The sequence below is a fragment of the Zalophus californianus genome, chromosome 16 (genome assembly GCF_009762305.2).
Source record: "Zalophus californianus isolate mZalCal1 chromosome 16, mZalCal1.pri.v2, whole genome shotgun sequence".
In the NCBI taxonomy this organism is placed as follows: domain Eukaryota; kingdom Metazoa; phylum Chordata; class Mammalia; order Carnivora; family Otariidae; genus Zalophus; species Zalophus californianus.
The window spans coordinates 22,901,413-22,920,607 of NC_045610.1; the positions used below are offsets into that span (position 1 = coordinate 22,901,413).

Below are 19,195 nucleotides of genomic sequence, written 5' to 3' on the forward strand. Positions count from 1 at the left end.
CTCATGCTTGTCAATTATTCAGAATTCTGGGACCCCCCCCCCCCGCCCCGCTTGACTCAGTAGTCTGGGCTGTGGCTCAGGAAGCTACAGGTTTAAAAAGTATCCCAGGTCTGGAAGGGTGGAGACACTCTGCTTTTCCTTTCTCCCTTCCAGGAGCTGGCAAGCTTTTCCTCTAAAGGACCAGAGTAAATATTTTACATTTGGTGGGATGTGCAGCCCTCTGTTGCTTATTAGAAAAACAAAACAAAACAAAAAACAAACAAACAAAAAAACCCCCTTTAAACTGTAAAAACCATTCTCAGCCTCCCAAATTTGGCCAAGCAGCCAAAGTTTGTCAGCTCCTGTTCCATCCCGTAGCTTCCATCCCTGCCTGGATCAGTCACTGAGCCTGAACGGGTGGGGTCACCTCCTGCAGCAGAGGTGCCTGAGGTGGGCCCTCCCCAAGGGTGTAAGCCACCCTACTTCACCAGGCGCTGTGGCAGGGGCTGGGGCGGGTGGCAGGAGCCAAGAGGGCAGACCCTGACCGATTATGAAAGGCTCTGGCTTCCCTGGCACGGAGTGGGCGTCAGAACTGGAGGGGCTCTCTGAGCTTCCAAAGCCGACCCTCTCCCCCACAGGGACTTGCCCAGGTCACCCAGCCCGCCAGCAGCAGACGAAGGATCACAGCCCAGGTCTCCCAGTCTGGCTTGGTGTGGCCTTCTCCTGTCCAGACTACGCCGCCTTCTTTCTTCCCATTCATCACACTATGCACTTCTGGTCCCTCACATCAGACCGACCTGGGCAGATCATGGAAAGATCAGAAAACTTGTCATCTCTGACATCCTCACATGGAGATTCTCCCATAGAGTAGAGAGAGTCGATTCCAAAAGCAAGGCAGACCTTTCATTTGCTAGTGGGGGGGGGGAGGGTTGGGACCAGATGGGGGAGCAAGCAGCTCAGGCTACCGTGTGACTTGGTCACACTGCAGAGTGATGCCGTGTGCCAGGCACCACGGTATGCCCTTCCGTGTTGGTGTGGCTGCAGTACTGTCCCGCTAGACATCCCAGCTGCTGGGAAACCCGTGCACTGATAGCCCTCGCCTGTAACCTCTCTTTGGGACCTCCCTCAGCTGGAGACAGTCCCCAGGGCGGCCAGCATCCAATGACTCATCCCTACCCCCAGCTGGGAACAACTCTGGAATGGTTGTAGCACTCATCACAGGCTGAGGCTTTATGCTGACTGAGTTGCAGCCCAACGTGTCCCTCTGCCCAGTCTTGCTTCCTTCCCTTCTCCAACCTGAGCTGATCCCAAGAGCTCTCCTTCAAAAACTTCCTACATGTCAACCCCCATCCATCTGAGTGTGCTTCTTGGGGACACAACCCATGGCATGTCTGTTATATCACTTACCCTCACCGTAACTCTGATAAGTAGTAGTACTATACCATTGGTTTCTAGATCAAGAAACTGAGGCTCAGAGAGGTTCAGTGAATTGCCCAAGGTCACACAGCACATGAGTGGTGGATCCGGGATGTGAATTCAAGTCTGTCTGCCCCCAAATCCCACACTCTTCCCACCCGCCTCAGCCAGTTCTCTTGACCACCTTACCCTCTGTTTTAGGGGCAAGTTTGACCCCCAGGACATGGACAAGAACGTGATTGCCATTCAGACGGTGTCAGGGATCCTGCAAGGCCCCTTTGACCTGGGCAATCAGCTGCTAGGACTAAAAGGTGTGATGGAGCTGATGGTAGCGCTGTGCGGCTCGGAGCGCGAGGTAGACCAGCTGGTGGCTGTGGAGGCTCTCATCCACGCGTCCACCAAGCTTAACCGCGCCACCTTCATCATCACCAATGGCGTGTCACTGCTCAAAGATATCTACAAGACCACCAAAAACGAGAAGATCAAGATCTGCACACTGGTGGTGAGTGTTGGTACCAGATATGGTGCAGGACACCAGGGATGCCAAGATGAACGGGGCATGGCCCCTATCTGGGAGAAGCCCACGCTGTAGGGGGCACTCGGACCCACCCACGGGCCCCTGCAGAGCAGGGTGAAAAGCAGGAGGCTCTGAGAACGGAGATTCAGAATGGTGAGCCCTTACTGTATAACCCCGGGGACATTTGCCTCCGTGCTTTTGAATGACGCTAACCCTGAGGAGATTCTGTCCAACCAATATTTTCAGAGAAACTCTAAAAAGTCAGTTTGTGTCCTTAATCAGTTTCTGGATGGCACAGGTCACCTGTTTCAATGTTTCCGATTTCATTTTACAGAAAGTCTTTTCATGGGTCTTGTATTTTGCTTGTATACCATTACAGTGACAATTTGAGCCACTGATGTGTTTTCCTGTTTATATCAATTTTTAAAGAACTAATTATAGCTTCTGCCATCATGAGTTTTCTTTTATGGAAGGCACGTTTTCCTAATATGAGTGCAATTTCTCCTGGGTAAAATTCTGCACATCTAAATTTGTTACCCACAAGGTCTGATTTCTGTGCCAGTTTTTGTGCGAGAATAACCTTCACCGTTGCAGTTTCAGATAAGATGAGTATTGTCTTGTGCTTTTTCTTCAGAACACTAAACATCAGTGGGGTCCAAATGGTGATAGAAAGGGGCAGGGTGCAAAAGTCCAGCTTTGTGGGACACCTGGGTGGCTCAGATGTTTAAATGTCTGCCTTTGGCTCAGGTCATGATCCCGGGGTCCTGGGATGGAGCCTCGCATCAGGCTCCCTGCTCCGCGGGGAGCCTGCTTCTTCCTCTCCCTCTTCCTGCCACTCCCCCTGCTTGTGTGTGCTCTCTCTCTCTATCTCTCTGACAAATAAATAAATAAAATCTTAAAAAAAAAAAGTCCTGCTTCATGAGCATCTACCCTGTCGTAGAAGCTGAGCTCAGGGAAGGCATCTTGGAAGAGGTGACCCCTGAGCCGGGTTTTGTAGTAGGCATAGAGGTTTGTCCAAGCAAAGGTAAAGGGGCAAAGTGTTCCAGCCACAGGGACTTATTTGAGCAAGGTCTTTTGTCCCCAAGTGTGTCTGACTCTACAAGCCTCTCCCCCCCCCCCCCACCACAGGGACTCTGTAAGCTTGGCTCCGCGGGAGGCACGGACTACGGCCTCAGGCAGTTTGCTGAAGGGTCCACAGAGAAGCTGGCTAAACAGTGTCGCAAGTAAGGGGCTCCTACTTCCCCAGGCCCGCCACCCCCTCTCTGGGATGTGCTCCAGAGGACGCCGCCTTATGAAAGGCCCCCCACCTACTACCCAGTACCCTGAAATGGCTTCATCTCTTGACCTGAGCCCCAGCACCCTTGCCCAGTGCTCTTCCTCTCCAATTTCCAGGTGGCTGTGCAATGCATCCATAGATACCCGGACCCGGCGATGGGCAGTGGAGGGCCTGGCCTACCTCACGCTAGATGCCGACATGAAAGACGACTTTGTCCAGGACATCCCTGCCCTGCAGGCCATGTTTGAGCTGGCCAAGGCAAGTGTGGCCCTGACCTCTGGCCTCAGGAAAGGTCTCCTGGGTTCAGGCTCACAGGGTCTTCCGCTGAACCTGGGAAATGAGGCTCCTGTGTCTTCATCCCAGCTCTGGCCCTCCTACCCATGTAAACCAGATTGGTTATTTCCCCCTGTCTGGCCCTTGTTTTACCTGACCATAAAATGGGCTCATGACTCTTCATGGCTTCCAGGCAGTGGGAAGATGAATAAGAGGATGGTATTTTTTTTCCTGGGACCCTCAGGAAGTGAGGTCTTGAGGGACTGCGAGGCAGTGCTTAGCCCTTTCTGGGTCCCTTCCTCCTTCCCAGCACCTCCCAGCCTCCTTTCCTCCTCTGCTGGGCTAATGCCCTGGCTCTTTTCCACCACCAAAGGGAGGAGGGGAGGGAGGGAGTTTCCCCGGGGGCCAGACCAGAGGTGTCCGGCCCCTACCCCACCCCCACCAAAGCGTGCTGGCCTGGGTTTTTGAAAGAGGCACCGAGTAAGCTGCACACTCAGGGGGCCCCCACCCATGCTCTCAGGGGAGCTGTTGCAGGTGCAGGAGAAACTTCTGCCCACCCCGCATGAGCCGAGCCAGCTCCCAGTTCCGCCCCCCTCCTTCCTCTTCTGCCATCTGCTCTTCTCCAAGCTGGGCCGCATCAGCCATACTCCTCCCAAACCAACTCACCGGCCCGGCCAGGGAGCCGTCCTGGAAGCAGAGATTTGTTCTAAAGTTTCCTTTCTGCCTTTCCCCTCCTGCCCCCACCCCCACCCCATAACTCCAGACTGCTGATAAGACCATCCTGTACTCAGTGGCCACCACCCTGGTGAACTGCACCAACAGCTATGATGTCAAGGAGGTCATCCCTGAGCTGGTGCAGCTCGCCAAGTTCTCCAAGCAGCACGTGCCCGAGGAGCACCCTAAGGTAGGGCTAGGGATGACGCTGGAGGGCTCCCTGTCACCAGGCTGCCAGAGAGGTGAACAGAAAGGTGGTGATGTGTGTGTGTGTGTGTGTGTGTGTGTGTGTGTTTGGGAGGGCTTGGCATAGGACACAGAAAAATTGAAGAGGATCATGGATACATTTCCCCCACTAAGTGGTGTTCATTCCCCGCCTAGTTTTAATGTTTTACGTGGGGTGGAGGGTGAGGATCCAGCCATTTGTAGTCTGAAAATCAAACGGAGCCATGATGAACGTTTATGTTGTTGGTTTCGCGGACCTCAGACAGTGTATTTCATGTTTCCAACACTTATAGAAATTTTGTTTCCTAGGATATCTAGATTTGGGGATATGGGTACTAAGTAGGAATAATGAGAGGGGGAGAGATGCCAATCAGCAGTAGCCCAGATGTCACAAATCCCCTTGGGGCCCTCCCCAGGGATCCCCTGCACTCAAGGGTATGCTTTGTATGTGGTTTAAATATGAATGTATATGCATTGTATTTCTAGCCTGTAAAAGATTTAGATTTGTTTAAATGGTCAACGTAATATAACCACATTGCAAAACAAACAAAAAGGTGGACAGCAGAGAAAAGAAAATGACCACTCATAATGACATCATCTCCCCTTGACCACTATCAGCATTTTGGTATATTATATTACCTACCAGAGGCTGTTTTTCTCTGTGCATCTTTTTTCTTTTCATAGTTATAATCAGAATGTTGTTATTATTTTGTGCCCAATTTTGGGAAAATAGGTGTTTTCCATATTGCTACGCCATTATTTTTTTTAAGTTTCTATTTAAATTCCAGTTAGATAGCATACAGTGTAATATTAGTTTCAGGTGTAGAATTTAGTGATTCAACACTTCCATATATCACCCGGTGCTCATCACAAGTGCACTCCTTAATCCCTGCCACCTGCTATGTCATTCTCGGAATCAGTTTTTCAGATTTTATTTTTTTTAATTTATATATTTGAGAGAGAGAGAGAGAGAGAAAGCACAAGAGGGGGTAGGGTCAGAGGGAGAAGCAGACTCCCCGCTGAGAAGGGAGCCCGATGTAGGACTCGATCTCAGCACTCTGGGATCGTGCCCTGAGCCAAAGACAGTTGCTCAACCAACTGAGCCACCCAGGTGCCCCCCCTTTTTTTTTAATTTATCGGAATCAGTTTTTAAAGCTGCATAGTGGTTCATGCAGGCAAGGGTATATAGCATATTCTTCTGCTGTAAAGTTCAAATGTGGCTTCTAGAGATTGCCCATGACGGCCAGCCTGTTCCCAGCCACTTCAAGAATTATCTGTAGAGACTGTTCAACCCCGGGGGCAGACTTTGCATTTCCAGCACAACCCAATCCATTGTTATGTCAACTTTATCTGCTCCCTAGCCCCTCTCCCTCCTGCCTAATCCCTCAACTTCCCAATCCAACTTCGCCACTCCCCCTGCCAATAAAAAGCCAACCTTTGCAAAAAAAGGAATGTATGGGTCATCTAGGGTTTTGGATGATCTCTTCGATTTCACTTCTCTGTAGATGAAGATCTTTGGGATGATTTTCTTGCCACACCAGATGCTCAGGCTCTGTACTGGGAGTGGGGGAGGGGGCAAGGAAGAGGAGAACATGCCAGACACCCCCTTGGCTGTTGTTTGGGCAAAGGGAATCTGGAAGAGTATATCAGTTTCTAATTGCTGCGGTAACAAATTGCCACAAACGTAATGGCCTAAAACGACACAAACTTATTATCTTCCAGTTCTAAAACTTCCGGTGCTGACCTATTTCCAGGTCAGAAGTCTAAAATCAGTCCCATTGGGCCAAAGTCAAGGTGTCAGTAGGGCTGGTTCCTTCTGGAGGCTCTGAGAAGATAATCTGTTCCGTTGTCTCTTTCAGCTTCTAGAAGCCACCTTCCTTGGCTAGTGACCTTAAATCACTCCAGCTTCTTGCTTCTGTTGCCACACCTATTATTGACTCCGACCCTCCTGCCTCCCTCTTGTTGAGACCCTCGTGATTATATTGGGCCTACCCAGATAATCCAGGATTATCTCCCTGTCTCAAGATCCTTGATTTAATCCTATCTACAAAGTCCTTTTTTTGCTGTGTGAGGTACCGGCCACAGGTTCTGGGGTTTGGGATGTGGACACCTTTGGGGGCCATCATTCAGCCTGCCACTAGCAGTCAGAAATGCACCACCTTTGGTTCCCATATAGTTTGGCCTGGTGCCCAGGCTCCTTCCCCACTGCCACCCTTTCGTCTCCCCAGGACAAGAAGGACTTTATAGACATGCGTGTGAAGCGGCTTCTGAAGGCTGGGGTCACCTCCGTGCTGGCCTGCATGGTGAAAGCGGACAGTGCCATCCTCACCGACCAGACCAAAGAGCTGCTGGCCAGGTGGGGCTGCAGCGGGCCAGGGCTGGGGTCCGAGGGGTCTGCGGGCGGGAGGCTGGGCGGGGATAGAGGTGGCAAGGGTGTAAATGAGCGAATGAGTCATTGGGGGGCCTGGAGAGGAGACGGAAGGGGATCAACATCGAAAAGTGACGTGGCGGGGCAGGGATCACAGGTGGACGTTTGCATTGGGTGGAAAGAGGTCACTGTCTATCCTGGTTACCTGTCTCCCAGGCCCTGTGGGGCACCTGCTCTTCCACAGACAAAAGGCACAGTTTCTGTGCAGTGTGATGAGGAGGCAGACAGCCTCCCAGTTACGGCACAGAGGGTTGGTTGGAGCACAAGCCAGGCTGGAGGTAGGTGGGAGGGCAAACCAGGAAGGCTTCCTGGAGGATGTGACAACTCAGTGGAACCCTGAGGGGAGACACGGAGCCACCCAAATGCCAGGGAGGAATGGTTCTGGGCAGAAGGGACAGCATCTACAGACACTGAGGACAGAGGGAGAAGGAGTGAATGAGATGGGGTTCTCCTACAGTATGTCTGAAACATGGGGTGCACAGGAGGGAGTAGTGCTAGTAAGACTGGAGAGGGGGACAAGGGCCAGATCATGGAGGTCCTGGGGTGCATCCAGGTTGAAGATTTTCTCCTGGCTGATGGGCAGCAAGGAGCCATTTGTTGTCTCCCCAAATAGGGAGGGGGTGGCTCTTGGCAGCCTCACTTGGCTTCACTTTCTTCCCAGCTCCTTATATCCATGGCAGTATTGGCCAAGGTGGCTAATGCTGGGGGCAGGTGCAGCACTTTCTAGAGCTTCACCAGGTCTGACTGGCTGGCCTGCGGGTGCCTGGGAAGGGTGCACATTTTGTGTCCTTCATCCTCGCCCTACAGGGTATTCCTGGCACTCTGTGATAACCCTAAAGACCGAGGAACCATTGTGGCTCAAGGTGGTGGCAAGGTAATTGGTGGGATAAGGTTTGCCATCCTAGAAGGTGATCCATGGGGAGGAGCGTGTGTGTGTGTGTGGGTGTGTGTGTGTGTGTGTGCGCACGCGCGTGTGTGCACATGCAAGTGCGCACTTGCTCTTTGCCTGGCCCAAGAATAATGTACCCTGTGCCCCAACCCAACCTCCCGGAATACTGTCCTGTCGCTCATGGCCCCAAACTGTCTTCTGCCTGATTTTATGGTGTGGAGTCCCAGTTAGCCTCCTTGCTCTTGGAAGGAAGCCTGGTACAGTTGCACAGACCGTGGACTATTGATCTTTGCATTCTTGCTTGTCCCCTTTTTAGCTGCAGAACTTTGGGCAAATTACTCAATCTCCCCGAGCCAGTTTCATCTGTAAAATGGGGCGGGGGGGGGGAATTGCACAATCACTCTGCAGAATGTCACGAGGATTACAGAAAATACATTTAAAGTTTTGGCTCATAGTAGCTGCTCAGGAAGTGGCTGCTGTGATGATTAGATTTGACTTAAGTCAGGGGATCAACACAGATCCATTTGTTTCTCCAAAAACCAGCAGTGTGGATGGGTGGCGGAGAGTGTAGGTGAAGACATCGAAGTGTGCCGGGAAGCAAGGGAGTGAATCCCTGATTCTGTATTTAATCGTTCTCTGTGATGCTCAAGCCTTGCTTGTACTGCAGAGGCAGACAGCTGGAGAGGGAGGGTGGGAAGAGAGGCCTTCAGTGTCCAAGACGGAGGAGTGACCGTGCCTTCTCTTGCAGGCACTGATTCCCCTGGCCTTGGAGGGCACGGACGTGGGCAAGGTGAAGGCCGCCCACGCCCTGGCAAAGATCGCCGCCGTCTCTAATCCGGACATCGCCTTCCCGGGGGAACGGGTGGGTGCCAGGTGCCGGGGTAGGTGGGATGGGGCAATGGGAGGAGTCTCCTCTGCTCCCAGGGACCTTTCCCCTTGTCACCCTACCCCCAGCCTGGGAGGGGGCATGGTGCCATCACACAGAGGCCAGTGAACTGGAGGTGCCTGGACTCCAGGCTTGGCTCTGCTTCTGACTTAACAGGACTGTCCTCTTAGAAACTGGGGTTATCTCATCTGCAAAGTAAGGGAAACAGTCCTGCTTCTCAGGGTCATTGTGAAAGCTGCATCAGACAGCGGGTGGACAAGCATTTTGGAAATTCTAAAGTGGGGCACCCATAAATGGTAGGGTCTGGGGGCACATGGTCTCCGCCCGACCTACTTCTTGACCCTTCCACACAGGTGTATGAGGTGGTGCGGCCTCTCGTGAGTCTCCTGGACACACAGAGGGATGGGCTCCAGAACTATGAGGCTCTCCTGGGCCTCACGAATCTGTCGGGGCGGAGTGACAAACTCCGGTGAGTGAGGTGGGGAGGGAGGGAGCGGGTGTGGAGGGAGGCGCCTCAGAATGTTTCATATGTAGTGTGTGTGCTTTCCTCCGAGGACGGGATCGAAGGCGGGTAGGCACTTGCAGTGGAAGGGATTTGAGTTAGCCCATAGTGAACGTGTGAAGGCAAAGGAGATCATAAAGACACTTCTTTCTGACTAAAGTGGTAAAAAAGATACCCAATGGATGGGTGGGGATTCCTTCCTGGGAGCAAGGGGATGGTTGAGAGAATTAGGTTACAATTTGTTCAGTTGCAAGGAGCAGAAAACTCAACTGCAACTGTTTTAAGCATAAAAGGAATTTAATGACTCATGTAAATAAAAGTCTGGGGTGACCACATGCGGTTGCGGCTTGATGCAGGCGTTACAAAGCTTCCCCCTTCCCTACTTTCTATTCTTCTTTACTTTCCCTACTACTCCCCACTTTCCCACTTCCGTCCACTTCTCCTGCCTGTGTTGTCTTAATTCCCAAATGGATTCTTCCCCTCTGTCACGATCACAAGGGTCACTCCAGACCTCACATCTTCTTGGCTTCATGTCCAGCAGGAGAGAAAGAGTTTCTCTTCTGCAGCAAAAAAAACCCAGAAGAATCTAGCCTGCTGACATGTTCATCCCAGACCCCATGGCTATGGCCAGGATGCTATGCTGTCATTTAGTTTATGCCCATTGGTGCCCTTCCTGGAACTGGGGGGCAGGATCAATGTCATCCAAACCATGCTGGCTGAGGATGTGGGAGGGAAACACCAGCAGGGCGGAATGGCCCTTGGGTGGCCAAAAACTCCAAATGCTCACCACGGAGGACTCAGTGGCCTCCCTTCCCCACCTCTGACACCCTAGGCAGAAGATCTTTAAGGAGAGGGCCTTGCCTGACATTGAGAACTACATGTTCGAGAATCATGACCAGCTGCGGCAGGCAGCCACTGAATGCATGTGCAATATGGTGGTGAACAAGGAGGTGAGGTGGGCTCGGGATGGGGGCGGGCTCAGGATGGGGGCGGGGAGTGATCTTGGCATGAAGAGTCAAGCCACACAGCAGGGCCTGGCATGAGATTGAGGGTTACAGTGGTATTAAGGTAGCCTTTTGCCAGAGAACCCAGGAACCCCTGTATCTCTCCTGGAGTGCAGCCCCCTTCCCTGTAGGGACCCTGAGAAGAATACATGTACCAAGGAGACAAGGAAAACACACAAAATAGTATTGTTCCTAGCTAAGGGTTTAACCCCTAGCTTGAGCTGAGTGAGATGGAAGGTACCATTTCCCTAAGTTATTTATGTCTGAATAATCTTTTAGCAGAGAAGGATGTAAGACCAGGGCCTCTTAGAGGCCAAAAGAGGCTAGACCACTTACATTTTATTGAAGCTCCCCATACATAAAAAAATGAGAAAAACAAACACAGATACAAACAATTTTAGGATATTTTAAATTTTTTTTAGAATAAATATATCTTTTTAAGATTTTATTTATTTTTTGACAGAGAGAGGGAACACAAGCAGGGGGAGTGGGAGAGGGAGAAGCAGGTTTCCTGCTGAGCAGGGAACCCGATGCGGGGCTCGATCCCAGGACCCTGGGATCATGACCTGAGCCGAAGGCAGATAGATGCCCAACGACTGAGCCACCCAGGCGCCCCAGGATATTTTAAATGTTAACATTTAATGAACTATTGCTGTTCCCCTGGAAACTGCAGTGCACTATAACTGTGTTCTTCACAGAGTAATTATAGGATTTATATAAATAAAATGAATTCAGAACATGCCAATAGCTTCACGGTCCAGTGATGGGGAGAAATTATAACCATATGGTGAATGAATGTCTTCTTCTTTCTGTCCTGCCAGAGTAATGCTATGCCTGTAGGTATAACCTCATCAGAGGTAACAATAGGGCCAAATCTGAGGCCCTTCTTGAACACAGGCTAAGTGGCCCTTTTGGGCCCTCATATAGGGCTTAGTGGGAGACCCGCTCTCTTTTCTCTCAATTCTTACCTCAAGGTCTTGGATCTTCCCACTGGTATAGAATGAAAACCCAACCAAGGAAAGCCTGTTGAAGTAAAATAAATCAAATCAAATCAAATCAAATCAATCAGTCAATCAGTCAGTCAATCTAAACAGGATCCACCGGGGAGCTGGCCTGAGGCTGGCCTGGGGGGCTGGCAGCCTCGTGGGAGAAGAGAGTATATCCAAAGAAAGCGGAGGGGAGGGACGATGGGAAAGGGAGACAGGCTTCCTCTGGGAACATCAGCTGCTACAACAACCCCAATCAAAATAAACAGTGGTCCCAACAGGATAGAAATTCATTTCTCACTCACATCACTTCTTGCTCACGTTTGGATCCAGTGGCTTTCTTCTAAGCGATGACTTGGATCCAGGCTTCTTCGACCATCAAGAACTATCCGCAACCCCCCACCCTAAAAAAGAACTGTCTCCCTCTCTGCCACTCTGGGAGTGGTCTCCACTTGAATGGGGAGAGAGACCACAGGAAAGGCCCCTATGGTTCTCCGCCATGGTGGCCTGGAAGCAACCCCTATCACTTCCTTTCACGTTCCATGATGAGAACTAGTTTATGGCCACATCTACATGTGAGAGGAGGGGGATGTAGTCCTTTGGGGGTATCTGCTTCCCAGTCACCACTGTGCCCCATGCACTGACCATCTCTGTCATCCTCTTGCCTCTGAGGACCACTGCTCCGGCTTCAGGGAGATGCAGGGGGAGGGTCATAACCTGGGCAGCCATGACCGACCTTTGACCCTTTCAGAGCTCCACTTCTAGGAAACCTGACCCAACAAAATGCCCTTAAATGTGACCAACCAGCTTTTACTGTGGAGCAGGTGGTGGTGGTGGGGATCGGTGAACCCTGAGACATGTCAGGGCCCTGGGCCCTAGGAGGCTCTACTCCTGGCTTTAGGGTCCTTGGGAAGCTCATCCCTCTCCGGTTGAATGGTACAGCAGCTCTCGCTCTGTCCCCTGCTCTTGCCCAACCCCTGCGCCTTCAGGGACTGCAAAGTCATTTTATGGCAGACCCTGAAGGCCTATCTGTTGTGGGAGAAGCATACCAGGCTTCCCCAAAGAGAAGTGAAACATGGCTCTTTGGGCAACATCTGCCATTCATGGGTGTGTGCCTGCCCTTTCCCCTGGTGTGGGTAGCTGAATGCAAACAGGGGTGGTAGCACTATCCTTATCTCTTTAACTTTGTACCTGGAGAAGTTTATAGCCCCTTTATCCAGTTAATCAGAGGAGACTTCCTGGGGGAGGTGGTGTGGGCCAGCTGCTCAAAGGAAAGCTCTGAAGAATCTTGGGTCAGAGAACATGGCTTCAGGTGCCTCTTTCCCTCTCCAGGCTGGCAGGTGGGGTAATTTTTGTCTGAGCCACGTACCTGCCTCGCTCCCATAGGTACAGGAGAGGTTCCTGGCTGATGGGAATGACCGGTTGAAGCTGGTGGTGCTGCTCTGCGGGGAGGATGATGACAAGGTGCAGAATGCAGCCGCAGGGGCGCTGGCCATGCTGACGGCAGCACATAAGAAACTGTGCCTCAAGATGACCCAAGTGGTGAGAGTGGGTCCTGGGGGCAGGAAGGGGACTGCCTTGTGTGATCCTCTCCGGGGAGACCAGCCTCCATGCTAACACTTTCCAGGTCCCCGGGTATCTGTTCCTCCCACCTTAGAAGGAGGGTCTACACTGTGTGGCCTCTTACATCCATTGTGGGGACTTCCCACATGAGCTAACTTGGGTCCCTCCCACTGTAGTTTCACCCAGTGACTTTGGTGGTGCTTATAGCTCAGTACTTCAGAATGATAACAAGGAGGACCACACTAACACTAGCTACTGCTGTGGCACCCCCGAGCTCCCCAAGAAGACCATGGACTTGGTGGGGGTACCGTAGGGAGCTTGTGGTTTGGCAAAGAGATGGCAGATCCTCTTATGTGAACATGATGCTCAGATCCTTTGGTGGGACTGTGGCCGTCTCAGCAAAGTGGTATATGTGCAATCACGAACATGGCAGTGCAAAATGAAAATGTCTTCATTTCACCGAACTGAACTTAGTTTGTGGGCATCAACTCCACTGAAGACAAAAAATGTAAGCATCTCAATTCAAATGTACTCGTTTGCTTTAAAGGCAGGCTCTTATTTATTTTTTTTAAGATTTATTTATTTTAGAGAGAGTGAGCACACACAGGGGGGAGGGAGGGAGAGAGAGAGAACCTCAAGCAGACTCCTCACTGAGCAGGGAGCCCAAGGTGGGGCTCTATCTCATGACCCTGAGATCATGACCTGAGATGAAATCAAGAGTCGGACGCTTAACCCACTGAGCCATGCAGGTTCCCCTGGCAGGCTCTTTTAGGTAGTCAGTTTAAGGTGTGTGTGTGTGTGTGTGTGTGTGTGTGTGTGTGTGTGTGTTTGCACACATGCCTTCTCTGAGTTGCACAGGTGCTTATGCTGTCTGGCACCAGAGAAGGGTCTCTCTGCCAGATGTAGCTCTTCCTGGTTGGTCCTTGGGTTTTAGCATTGCCCCCTAAGGCAAATTTCTCAAAACTGTAAGGTGAGTCACCTGGAGGGCTGGTTAAAATACTTCCCCTAGCTATTATGAATCAGTAAATTAGGTGGGGTGCTTCTGGCCTGGAGACCACACTTTGAAACCCCCGCCCTACAATGGCCTCTGCTGAAGTAACTGGTCACACAACTTCAATCAACAGACTCCCACAGGGCCTTCTGTGACTCACCCACTTCCTGGGCTTTAGATGATGCTCTAAACGTTTACATTTATTAAGTTATTCCATCCTCCCAACAACCCTGGGTGGTGGGTATGGTTATTATTATCCCTATTGACCGGAGAGGAAAACTGAGTGCAGAAAAGTAACTAGCCCAAGGTCACACTGCCAGGTAGTTGGGAAGGGATTGGAATCCTTCAGTATTGCTGACCGTCTCCTGGCCACTTCTTTCTTTTCTTCCTGAGGGGCTCTGAAATCTTGGCTACATTTCTGTGCCTGGGAGCAATGGCACGGACCTGTTATATTACCCATCAACCTTAAACCTTCCCTGAATCCTACCACAGCTAGATAGATTTTCATTTCCTTTTCTTGTGGTAGGAGGCTTGGTGCAGATTTGACAAAATCTGCCTAGAAGCCAAAAAGCCAATAATTCGTCTCTTCTTCCCCTCTGTGCCTGTCTCCCCATTTGAGAGGGGTCCATGTAGGAAGCTGTCCCTGTTGACAAATGGAGGGTGAGGTAACAGGTGCGAGGAAGCAAAGGGGAAATCCTTGGATTAGTGGGTAAAATCATCATCTCTGTCCACTTCTCTTTGTTGAGCTCTTACTATGCTCCAGCCCCCGTGCTAAGCTCTGTCCATGCACTAAATCATCACAATGTGAAGAAGTAGGTATACCAGATGATGGAGGGGCTCCTGAAACTTGGGGAGGTTAAAAAACTGATCTAAGGTCATATTTGGTAAGTGACTAACCTGGGACCTGAGCTGGTCTCTCTGACTCCAAAACCCATACCAATAACTATTCTTCTCTGCCGCTCATGTGTCTCTGTTGAATTCTGTAAAGTCAAGCCTCCTGGTTCTATTGTTAGCTCCAACTCTTGTCTCTTGGGGTGATCAGATGGTCTAGAGTCCTGCCTTCCACATGCACAGTAGTCGGGCTGCTTCACAACTGGGAATGGAGAAGAGGGATGGGGGAGGGATGGAGGAGAGGCTGTGCTCCAGACTCCAGTATTAATTCCAGTTGCAGTCCGGACTGGTGGAGCGCAAGCCCCAGGCGTGCCTGGAGCTCATGTCTCTAAGGGCACTTGGGTTGGCAGAAGCAGGCATTGCCCGTGTGCCCAGGGTTAGAATCCTCCTTTCTGAACACCCTCCATCCCTATTCCAATCAGGCATGCAGTGGGTCTGTCCCTTTGCTTCTCCAGATGTTTAAAAAAAAAATGGACAGGTGGGTGTTTATTCTCTACTGTTTTCGCGTGTGTGATCATAGCTGAGTTACTTCCCCTTCCTACGCCTCAGTTTCTCCACTTATAATATGAAAGGGATTGGATTATGTCAAGTTCCTTCTAGTTTTTGGGTTCCCACCTGGCTCTGGTAAGGAGGTGGGCATCTGTGAGCTAGTCCCAATGGGCTCAGGTAGGCGTATGTTGAGTCCCATGCACATAACCAGATACATGCTTGCCTTCTGTTTACCTTGTCCCAAATGTCCCTCCGCCATCCCTCCACTGATTTCTCTAATCCTTCTTTATCCACCTCTGCCCTCCAGACAACTCAGTGGTTGGAGATCCTCCAGCGGCTTTGCCTGCACGACCGGCTGTCAGTCCAACACCGGGGCCTGGTCATTGCCTATAACCTGCTGGCAGCTGATGCTGAGCTGGCCAAGAAGCTGGTGGAGAGTGAGCTGCTGGAGATCCTGACTGTCGTGGGCAAACAAGAGCCAGATGAGAAGAAGGCGGCGGTGGTGCAGACAGCCCGGGAATGTCTCATCAAGTGCATGGATTATGGCTTCATTAAACCAGTGTCTTAGGGGCCCACACAGCTGCTGGGGCTGGTCCTGTAGTATGAAGAGTCCTAAGCTGGGAACTCAAGGGGTGTCATTTCAGCGGGTGATCTTAGCAGTGACAATGAAGTCTCCATATAAAAGAAAGACGAGTGTTCCCTGAGTTGTCGACCTTCCCCTTGGCCCTAGGACAGTTTGGATGTTTCATTGGCTCTCTTGCTGTCTCCTTACATCTATCATGTTCCAGAAATTCCTAGAATAATTTTCATCTGTGATTCGGAAGACAAGTTCGATAATTCTTTCAGTACCCATTCCAAAGGCCAGGATAATGGGCTGAATTCTTTGTATTTTGGAAAATGGATTTTGTGGTAAGGTAAGATCTAACAGGTGTGTGAATAAAGAAGTTAGTGCTATCATATCCGGATGTTGAGCTGTGCTGGTTTTCATAGAGAACACTTTTTGTGATCATTCTCTAAGTGGAAGTAACCCCAATGTCCATAGAAAATGGATATATTGGCATTAATGAAATTGCAATTTCCCCTAAGACATGGCGGCCATCTGGCTTCAGTGTGTTTAAGGCTTAAGGCTTCTGGGCAGGAAAGCAGGCAGTGGTGAAAAGAAACTTCTGTATGCCGAGGTTGCAAGGTGGATTGGCAGGAGGGCGCCCGTGAGAGCATCATGTGGAGTCGGGATTGGACTAAACCACCCCGGAGCCCCCACCATGTGCGTGGTCCGCAGGAGGCGCCAGGTCAATCAGCTCTGCGGGCAGCCTGCTCCTGAGCCCTTCCCGCCTTCGCCTTCTTGGGCCTGTTGGGCCTGGCACCATGTGTGTGCCCAGGAAATACTTGTTCGTTTTTGTTTTCCCTGAACCCCAACACCAGCGCCTTTTACCATCTATCGCTGAATCCCAGCTTCCTGGAGGGGCTAGGAAACTCTGCCTTTGACACATCCGCTTTAAGAATTTCAGTGATAAGGGGCGCCTGGGTGGCTCTGTCAGTTAAGCAGCTGACTTCGGCTCAGGTCATGATCTCAGGGTCCTGGGATCGAGTCCCGCATCGGGCTCCTGGCTCAGCGGGGAGTCTGCTTCTCCTCCTGCCTGCGGCTCCCCCTGCTTGTGCTCTCTCTCTCTCTGACAAATAAATAAATAAAACCTTTTAAAAAAGAGAAATTAATCACTAAGACAAAAGGGGAAGAGTCGGAGGCTCGATTTCCTACTTCCTCCCCACTGTGCCAACACTCACTTCCTTCCCTGGGTAGGGGACAGGGCACATCTGGACAAGTCAAAACAGGAACCTATCCGCTGGAAGTGCCCCTGGGGTGAGGGCACGAGAGCCTGAGTGGGGAGGCCACCCGGGGCCACCCACCTTAGCCACCACTGTTGTCCTAACAGGCATGGATGCCCAGATCGGGTAGATATTGCTGTTGCTCGGTGCCCCCCACCTCCATGCCACCCTAGCTGGGCAGCCTCCCCCTGGGGTACAAGGAGGCTGGAGCGCACTGGTGCCTCCACGGAGGTGCCTACGCAGTGGGTGGCAAACGGGTAGGGAGGTTCTTCCAGCAACTTAGCTCAGGGCCTCAAAACCTTGCTTCCCCCCACCCCTCAGAGGTCTAGTGGCTCCCTCCTGATCACTGTTAGCTAGATGGGACTGCTGAGGCAGGCACTGCCCCACGAACTACTCTCCTGGCCAGGCAGGGTCGCTTCCTGGCTCCAGACTCTGCAGAGACTGCCCCAGAAAGACCAGCGTGGACGCCTTAAGGCCGGGGTGACCAGGGCCGTGGGGTGGGTGGACAGGGCATGAAGCCAGATGCCACCACCTGCAAGCACTGGGAAGCCCAGAGCACACAGAAAGGAGGGGGGCTTCGGGATGATAGAAGAGAGGCAGTGGCAGCCAGGGGTGACAGTGAAGGGCCCTTTGCAGGGACAGGTCCAAGGATGCTCGGTGAGGCGCGAGTCTCCAGAGTTCCTGGACGTCCCTCCTTCCCCAGGTTCTGAGAGCAGGGAGATGCCCAGAAGGGGAGTTGCAGGTGCATCTGTGGTGCTACTCACAGACCGAGAGCTTACACAGTAATCTCCGGGAGGACTGTATAACCTCTAAAGGGGATAGAGATAAGGGAAACGCTCCAATACAGTAAAATACCAAGCCATAAGGAGGAAGACACCTCTGTCACCTCCCTTGTCTATGTGGTTCTGCCAGTAGGCTCTCTGGCACTGACCTTTGGGGTTCCTAGGTCAGCGGGCTCTTTCCCTCTCAATATCCATCGAAATACCAAGGTAAGAGATTTCCTCATGGTTCACAGAATCTTTCATAAAATGTGAAAGATTTCAGAGGAAACAGCCACACCGTAAGCCAAGGTTCTGGGAGCCAAATGAGGTAGGTTTGAGTCTCGGGTACGAACAGGTTCCTGAGATTTTATTACAAAGGGTTGTATTCCAGATGATTGCCTTTGAGTCACCGCCTTGGAAGGACAGCATTGGGTGTGGCGGGTAGGTGCTGGGCTACCCCATAAAGTCTGTGTATCCCAGCCCAAAGATCAACCATACTCCTGCGGGTATGGTCCCACAGACTGAGGCCTGCCTGAAGAAAGATTTCCTCTCCCATCTATTCATGGTGGGTGGGGGAGCTAGAAAAGAATCATCTAGGGCAGAGCCTGAGTCTGGGGGTACTGAAAAGTGGGCTGAGGATATCCCCTGGGGTCTGGGAAGGGAAAGTGCTAGGACCTTCTTTAGGATTGATTGGGTGGCTCATATGAAGTTGGTAGTTATTAAAAAAAAACAAACAAACCCAAAACATGCCTGTGGTACAGACCCCAGGATACCGATGCACCCAGCCAAAAAGCGTATTTCCTGTGACATTCTGCCGTCCACCAAGTTTGGGGATTTTGTACCAACAAATTGAAAGTGTCCTCATGGGGCGCCTGGGTGGCTCAGTCGTTAAGCGTCTGCCTTCAACTCAGGTCATGATCCCGGGGTCCTGGGATAGAGCCCCACATCCAGCTCCCTGCTCAGCGGGAAGCCGGCTTCTCCCTCTCCCACTCCCCCTGCTTGTGTTCCCTCTCTCGCTATCTCTCTCTCTGTCAAATAAATAAATAAAATCTTTAAAAAAAAAAAAAGAAAGTGTCCTCAGGCTTTACAATGGTTGATGAATAAGTCATAACTATCCACGGCTACCGGTTACACTGAGCTTACATATTTCTGTACAACAAAGGAGTGTTGTAAATAAACTCTTAACATTAAAAATAAAAAAAAAAGGTAATAGAGGTCACGGGAAGGGATGAGGGAGAAGCCACTGCTGCCGAGCTGGTGTCACCTGTGGCTGGGAGAGCAGAGCATATGCTGGTTGGCCCCAGGGGAACTGATTCCGCCTGGTGGCATGGGGGTGGGGTGATGGTTCCCAGCGCCCAAACCAGTAGAGAAGGTCAGCCCCCTAGCTTGACAGCAGTTCCGGGTTAGAAATGTTAATTTAAATGAAACACAAAACTCCCATGCTCCTCAGAAACTAAGCAGAAGCAGAGGTTTTATTATCTTCATGCATATGGGAGACAGGGAAATGCTCTCCTTCCTTCTCCTGGCTTGAAAAAGCAACTTTGCAAGTGGATAGCACGTCCAGGAAAACAGGTGTAGATT

At 51.2% G+C, this 19,195-nt stretch overlaps 1 protein-coding gene across 4 annotated transcripts in view; it reads left to right on the forward strand.

Moving 5' to 3' along the window:
- Positions 1-16,548, forward strand: part of UNC45B (unc-45 myosin chaperone B) — a 30,465-nt gene extending 13,917 nt beyond the window's left edge. For 3 of the 4 annotated variants that reach the window (XM_027626192.2, XM_027626189.2, XM_027626191.2), the window contains exons 10-20: positions 1,597-1,897; positions 3,041-3,135; positions 3,305-3,446; positions 4,225-4,365; positions 6,629-6,756; positions 7,636-7,702; positions 8,466-8,579; positions 8,957-9,072; positions 9,938-10,055; positions 12,482-12,637; positions 15,337-15,991. In XM_027626192.2, coding sequence (XP_027481993.2) covers positions 1,597-1,897; positions 3,041-3,135; positions 3,305-3,446; positions 4,225-4,365; positions 6,629-6,756; positions 7,636-7,702; positions 8,466-8,579; positions 8,957-9,072; positions 9,938-10,055; positions 12,482-12,637; positions 15,337-15,597 — 1,639 coding nt within the window. In that variant the 3' untranslated portion in view covers positions 15,598-15,991. Of the gene's footprint in view, positions 1-1,596; positions 1,898-3,040; positions 3,136-3,304; positions 3,447-4,224; positions 4,366-6,628; positions 6,757-7,635; positions 7,703-8,465; positions 8,580-8,956; positions 9,073-9,937; positions 10,056-12,481; positions 12,638-15,336 lie in introns of all 4 variants that reach the window. The other variant, XM_027626188.2, reaches the window with a different exon arrangement.
- Positions 16,549-19,195: the final 2,647 nt, after the last annotated feature.